The sequence below is a fragment of the Delphinapterus leucas genome, chromosome 5 (genome assembly GCF_059928025.1).
Source record: "Delphinapterus leucas isolate spDelLeu-1000000601 "Yukka" chromosome 5, BTC_Dleu_Yukka2, whole genome shotgun sequence".
In the NCBI taxonomy this organism is placed as follows: domain Eukaryota; kingdom Metazoa; phylum Chordata; class Mammalia; order Artiodactyla; family Monodontidae; genus Delphinapterus; species Delphinapterus leucas.
Genome location: NC_143133.1, coordinates 61,239,939 through 61,246,390, shown reverse-complemented (window position 1 = coordinate 61,246,390; position 6,452 = coordinate 61,239,939). Strand labels below are relative to the sequence as shown.

At 42.2% G+C, this 6,452-nt stretch overlaps 1 protein-coding gene across 13 annotated transcripts in view; it reads left to right on the top strand.

Moving 5' to 3' along the window:
• The first annotated feature begins 513 nt into the window (after nt 1-513).
• Nucleotides 514-6,452, top strand: part of ARAP2 (ArfGAP with RhoGAP domain, ankyrin repeat and PH domain 2) — a 196,600-nt gene continuing 190,661 nt past the window's right edge. For 7 of the 13 annotated variants that reach the window (XM_089911753.1, XM_089911747.1, XM_089911746.1 and 4 more), the window contains exon 1: nt 3,377-5,718. In XM_089911753.1, the coding sequence (XP_089767879.1) occupies nt 5,648-5,718 (71 nt within the window). In that variant the 5' untranslated portion in view covers nt 3,377-5,647. The other 6 variants (XM_089911748.1, XM_089911745.1, XM_089911750.1 and 3 more) reach the window with 6 other exon arrangements.

The following is a 6,452-nucleotide window of genomic DNA, read 5'->3' as shown; positions in this document are numbered from 1 at the left end:
GGCCCATCGAATGTAACTTTACGCAGAAGCAGCCTGGGAAAATTAGCGCCCTAGATGAGTCTTAAATTTGTGAAACGCTGAGGCAACCTGGAAAGTACTTAGTAGGGTAATACGAATAACCAGTGGTGGTGAGGTTCCGCCCACTTGACAACCCACCCATCAGTGCGTACCGACCAACCAACTGGCCGGCTGGCCGGAGCCAGGGTAGGGTCACGGGCATCTACGTCCCAGGAGGGTCATGACCTCGCCGCTTTGGGCTTCGGGACGCGTCCTCGCAGCTTGTCTAACCCCGCCGGGAGCCTCGGGGCCGAGGTGCGTCAGGTGGCGAGGGTGCCAGGCGCGGCCAAGTCGCGGCGGACTGAGTCAGCCACCCAACTATGCTGTGGAACCCGGGAGGCCGGCTCGGCTGCCCGGATCGCTGAGCCCCGCTGCCCCCACGCCAGGCGCCTCTCCCCGCCCCCGCTGGCCGGGAGGAAGCTGCCGAGGCGCGGCGCCGAAGCACCTGGGCAGGGCGCGGGCGGCGGGCGCGGCGCTTCCGGAGCTGCGCGCAGGTCCGCGCTCCCCGCCTCCAGGTGCGGCGGCCGCGGCGTGCCGGCCGGAGTGACAGCGCCGCCCGCGCGGCCGCCTCCTGGAAGCAGACGGCGTGCGGGCAGCTGGCGGGGACAGGGAAGGAGGAGGCCCCGCGCCTGGGGCAGACGGGTGAGGACCTATCGAACCGGCTGGGAGAGACGCCGGCGCTTCGTCGCGCCTCCCAGGTCCGCTGCCCGCGCGCAGGGCGAGTCCCGAGGGCCGCAGGGAACTGGTCGGCGGGGCCGCGACCGGCGCGGGAGGACCGTCTCGGGCTGAGCCGGGGCTTTCCGGCACCTTTCCGGGTAAATTTCCAGAGCGCCAAGTGTTCGGCTCCGGTTTCTGCCCCTTGGATTTCGCTCCCGCATGTGGGCGTCTAAAAGGAAACCAGAAGTGGGTAAGTGACACAAAAACTCCGCTTACTAATGGGAGTTGACTCGGGAGGGTGACAATCCGGTTAGACAACTAGACCCCTTCCTCGGAAAGGAGCTGCCCTTTCTTGAGTTTCAGGTACCAGGTTATTTTCTCGGTAGAGATAATGAGTTTGCTCGGATCTCCGTGCTCCCCCGCACCCTGCTTGTTCTACATTTTGAGACGGCAGGCCTGTTAATTAACTTTAATTACAATAATTTGTCCTCCACTTGCCTGAACTCAACCTTATACTCGAGAGCTGTAGACAGTGAGTTTACCGGATTGATCTCGTTTACTTTTGGAGACAGAGTATCCTGGGAGAATGGTTGCCCATCTCATTAAGTAAAGTAAATTCATCCTCGCTTGTTTTCTTAAACGTTTCCCTCACCTCCTTGCGGCGATCTGGAGCAATTTTGATTTGGGGGAAGCCTTCGTGAAATTATATTGTGAACTATAATCTTTGATAATTACAGGCAAGTTAGGAGCTAGTTTGTGTGGAATAGTGACATTTTAGGCTGTCGCAAGTTTGTATGGTGACAGCAACTTTTTTTTTTTTTTTTTTTTGCAAGCTTGTCCTTGAAGTAGGCTGCTCAGTGGAATATACCCTTTTGGTTAAAAAAAAAAAAAGCGTACTGAAAAGTAAGCTATTTTTAAAAGTACATTTAATCGGATGTCACTGTGATTACCAATAACAATATTGTACTTATAAGCTCAGTATTGATTTCCCCCCTCACTTAAGCACTCTACACCCAGATGAGTTTATGGAACTTTGCCCATAAATAATTGGAAGATGAAGTTATGGCTGTTTTAAAAAGGAAGCTAACTTTTTTAAGGGGGGGAAAAAAAAGAAAAATATTTTTGAACTCTTAGTTGTGACTTTTATGCCCATACAAGAGAAATATTGAGGGGAAAATCCTAATGACATTCCACTGTTCAACTATGTTTAAAAAAGAAAGAAAAAAGTAAAATGGGTCATGGAACTAGGCTAGAGCCTAAAGTGGAAATATCTCCCTGATTCCTTTTCAAACAGATATTTAACACATACGCACTTAAGGTGGGTCTTAACACCAAGAGTGTTTTATATAGACTTGATTTGTCAGTACTAAAAGATTTATTTAAATTAAAATGTACCTAGAGGGGAAGTCAAATGACTTGTTAAAACTTATTTATCTGGTCATGTGTGTGTTTGTAGTTTTTCCTTCCTCTGTAAGCCTGTCAGATTTTATATGGATTGTCCCTGAAAGGAGAAACGGATGGTACATTTAAACACACACACACACACACACACACACACATATATGAATTTTTCCTATGTCTCTTGTGTATTAAATTTTTTTTGAATGAAAGATTCTTTGAATTCTATAGTGCTTCACAGTTTTCAGAAGATTCGCACACATGATTTCATATAATCCCATAACAGCCCTTTTTTTCCCCCACCTACTCCTGTATTACCCCTTCCCCTGTTCCTCTCCCCACTGGCAACCACTAGTTTGTTCTCTATATTATCTGTGAATCTGCTTCTAAAAACAAATTCTTAATCATCTAGCATCACTACAACTTTCTAGCAGTGTTTGGCTCATAGATATTCAGTGAGTACTTTTCAATTCAACTACTTACTGTGATCAAGTATAGGAGTAAGATTATAATGAATTACAGTTTTCTTGGAAACTCTTACATTAGCACCATAAGACTATGAAGTTTTAAAAACTCGCTTAGGACTCTGGGTTGTAAATGTCATGATATTTGAGAAGTTATTTCTTTTTGCTTTGTTTCTTTCTATCCCACCTCCTTGCAACTTTGAGAAAGTTTGGTGAAAGATGCTATAAAAATGCTACTTATAAATGACAACCATTGCTTTTAGCAAGTGGTTCTTTTAATGTTTTCTTTTAACAAGTGTTTTGGTTTTTTTCCCCTTGTTTGTTGACTCATTCATTGAACCCAATTTTTGGACTTTCTAAACTGAGGGATTTTGGGAATTTTCTGTAAAATATTAGTTAGGTAAAGAACATCTTATTAATGTTGGAAATAGTTCTTATCTTTGACCAAATGTGATTGATGAGAGACTAGAGGCTATGAGATGTCTTCTCAATCTTTTCTGTGAAGTCCTGGACCACTGTAGTTTATCATTTTAGGTTTTTTAAAGTATTGGCCAGATTAAATACATATTATAGCTAAACCTTTTGCTCACTATTTCCTTAATTGAAATAGTGGTCAATGGTATTCTCTTTGCATGATCCTTTCTAATTAGAAATGTGACCTGTGAAATTTTTACAGTTTTGACTCAGAACAAACTTACTTCCTTACCCATGTTATAGAGGGAGCAAAGGAGTTCGGACATGGATTGGAGTAATCATTTTGAGCAGCTTCAGGGGTGAAAACTACTAGTGAAGAGGTGGGGAGAATTATTTTTCTGTGTTATACTGTTTGTGTACCTGGTGGATGAGTAGGTGAAGGAATACTCAGGAAGGAACAAAGAAGATAAAAGTAGGACGCAAAAAAAGTAGGATGCAGAGAAAAGGACTTCTGGTTACATTACATAGCTTTAGGAAGAGGAGAGAATGGTTTAATCAGTTTGGAATTGGAAAGATGATCAGGGAAAGGTAGAAGAGAAGTGTGGTCTCCATGCTGATTATCAGGTGATGGGCTCCTGGGGGTGGTCGTGGTGAAAGTAGTGGCCAAGACACTTGCACAGTATCTTGATGAAGTTCACAATATTTAAGCCCATTCATGGCCACTTCCAGCTTCCTTTTCTGTCATCACCTTTCATTACCTGTTGAACCCTAGGTCCTTCCCAGCTATTCTCGTCTCCTTGATTGCCTGAAGACAGCTCCCTCACAGCCCCCTTTGTGTCATTCCTTCTACTTGAGATACTGCTGTCTTCACCTGCTACATTTCTTCCCATACATCTTGAAATTCCCCTCCATAGCTCCTTCACTGATCACTCCATCCTCAGAGTTCTGAATTGCTGCATATTTCACTTATATTCATGGAGTTGATTTGAGATTTTTGGAGTTCCTTGGCATTCTTGAAAGATGGTGGTGCTACTTCTGTATGTAATTAAACATAACACAATACTTAAAATATAAACCATGTGTAAGTCAAGGTCACAAAACTTGAGTTTGCTCATCATTATTCTTTAAGTGCTTTTATTCAGTACATTCGAGTCTTTCAATTTTGGTGTTCCTCCTTTACTGGCACTTACTGACTAGTAAAGAACTGATCCTATGCATGCCATTTTCCCTTGCTTACAGCCATGTCTAATCTATCCCTTTAGATTTTAAACTCTTGGAGAGAATACATTGCATTTTCACTTTCTTTATAGGACTTAGCACTGTTCTTAAATGAGATAATAGGTATTATCTTGAACTGCAAATATTTCCCCCTGTTATCTTTGAGAGAGTAGTTAGCGTTCCTTAAATATTTATTGAATGAATAAATGTAAATAAATGAGTCAATAAGGTGAGAGACATTTGCTGAGATACCCTCTACCTAAGAAAAAGAGACTTTGATAATTACAGAACCAATAGGAATAAGCCCTCAAATTTAGTTGGAAAAGAGGTCAGGGTACTATTTATAAATGCTAAGAGAGGAAACCATGCACAGTAGGCTATTTTGAAACATCTGGTTGTTAGTCAAAAGAATGTGACTCAAATTCAGAGAAATAGTGGAGTGTACATTTGTACTAAAATTATAAAATTGATATATATAAAAGTGCATATATCATAAGTATACATTTTATAATCTTTTTATTGAAGTATAATATCATGCTAGTTTTTATCTCAGCCAATTAAATGTTAAAGCTGTGCTCAGTGTAGCATGAAATAGAACAGAATCCTGAAGAATATGTATGTACCGTGCTCATATCAAGAATTCTAAAGGGTCCGATTTTCCTTTCAGCTGTCAGGAAACAGATGTGGCTAAACTGTAGAGGGGGTAGGAGGGGGCTGGCACCAGGCAGAGGCAGCTGCCCAGGTTTTAGGGGCACTCAGGTAGGAGTCCTCTACAGTGGTGCCGGCTTTGGCTTACTATGACTTTTCATTATCCCCACTCCTGCTCTTGTAGAAACTCAGGAAGATTCTTGACCAAGAATTAATGGGCCCACATTAAAGGTCTCTGAATTAGAATTGAAAGTAAGTCTCAAGCATTAGGCAATTAAAATCTGGAAGGACAGTTTGAAAGAGAAAAGACTTACTGAAGCTGAGAAGATTTTCAAGCCACGTAACTAGCAGGATGTTACTGAAAACACCTAAACCCAGGTACTACTTTATGCTAGTAATAACTTCTCAGAATAAGGAAAGGAATGATCACTACTGGCCTTCACTGGATGTGGAAATGGATATTAAGTTCTAGATTTTGAAAGAGTTGTCTTTCAGATTGCCCAGAAAAAGGTAATCTGAAAGTGACTTACTCTTTTCTCCCTGATCCAAACTGCAGAATGCTTCTGCCTGGAGCCTAGCTATTTTCAGCTCAAACCTCAGTTATTCTTCATCTAGCAGCCAATAATTACATGCTTATTGCTTGCCAGGCACTAAGACCTTTATGCATATTTACTCATTTCATCCTCAAAACAGTCCTGTGGGGTAGGCATTATTGCTTACAGATCACTGCTTCCAGATGACAACAGTGACAACAGTGCAACTCAGAAAAATAAAGGAACTTTCCGAAGTTTATGCAGGCGTCACATGGCAGAGCTGGGATCACTGGTCATCACTGTGCTTGTCCCAAGTCAAAAGTCTTCAGGTAAAATCATCATTCTCGCTACTATAACCACATCTATATTTTACTAAATTAATAAAACTATGTTTACTTCTGTGTGAAGTGCTTTGTAGGTTTATTAGGAGAATAATTTACAGTGCTAATTGAAAGGAATGCAGTTTTATTAGGCCGGCAGAAGAATGCCAGTCACACCATGTATGACCAAGTGCAATACTGTATACAGTGGATGAATTAATAATCAGCCAACATTTTTTGCACACTTACAATTCATGTCAGCTACTGTTCTATATACGTTATATATTTTACTTTAATTCTAACAGAAATCCTATCAGACCTGTCGTCTTCATTTTACAGCCAAGGAAACTGAGCTTCAGGGAAGTTAAATAACTCCAGGGACACAGTAAACAACTGGGAAAGACAGGGTTGGAATTGCAGGCAGCCTGACTCTCACTCTTTGTGCTTTGTGTACTATGGCCTGAATATTGCAAAGAATTAACTGTAAGTGACTTGTAGGCTTCCATATTTACCCACTTACATGGACACATATACTCACAGCTGCAAAGGTATATACAACTTGAGTTTGCAAGGCATGGTATATTTCAGCAGCATTTCCCTAGTGACTATAAGTCCTTATGCATAACTAGACAGTCCAATGAGAGGGAAAATATGACCTCCTTGATACCCCTCTACTGTTAAATCAATTGCATAGCTTTTAGGAGGCATCAGTGTTAACAGCACAGATTGTGGAGTCCGACTCT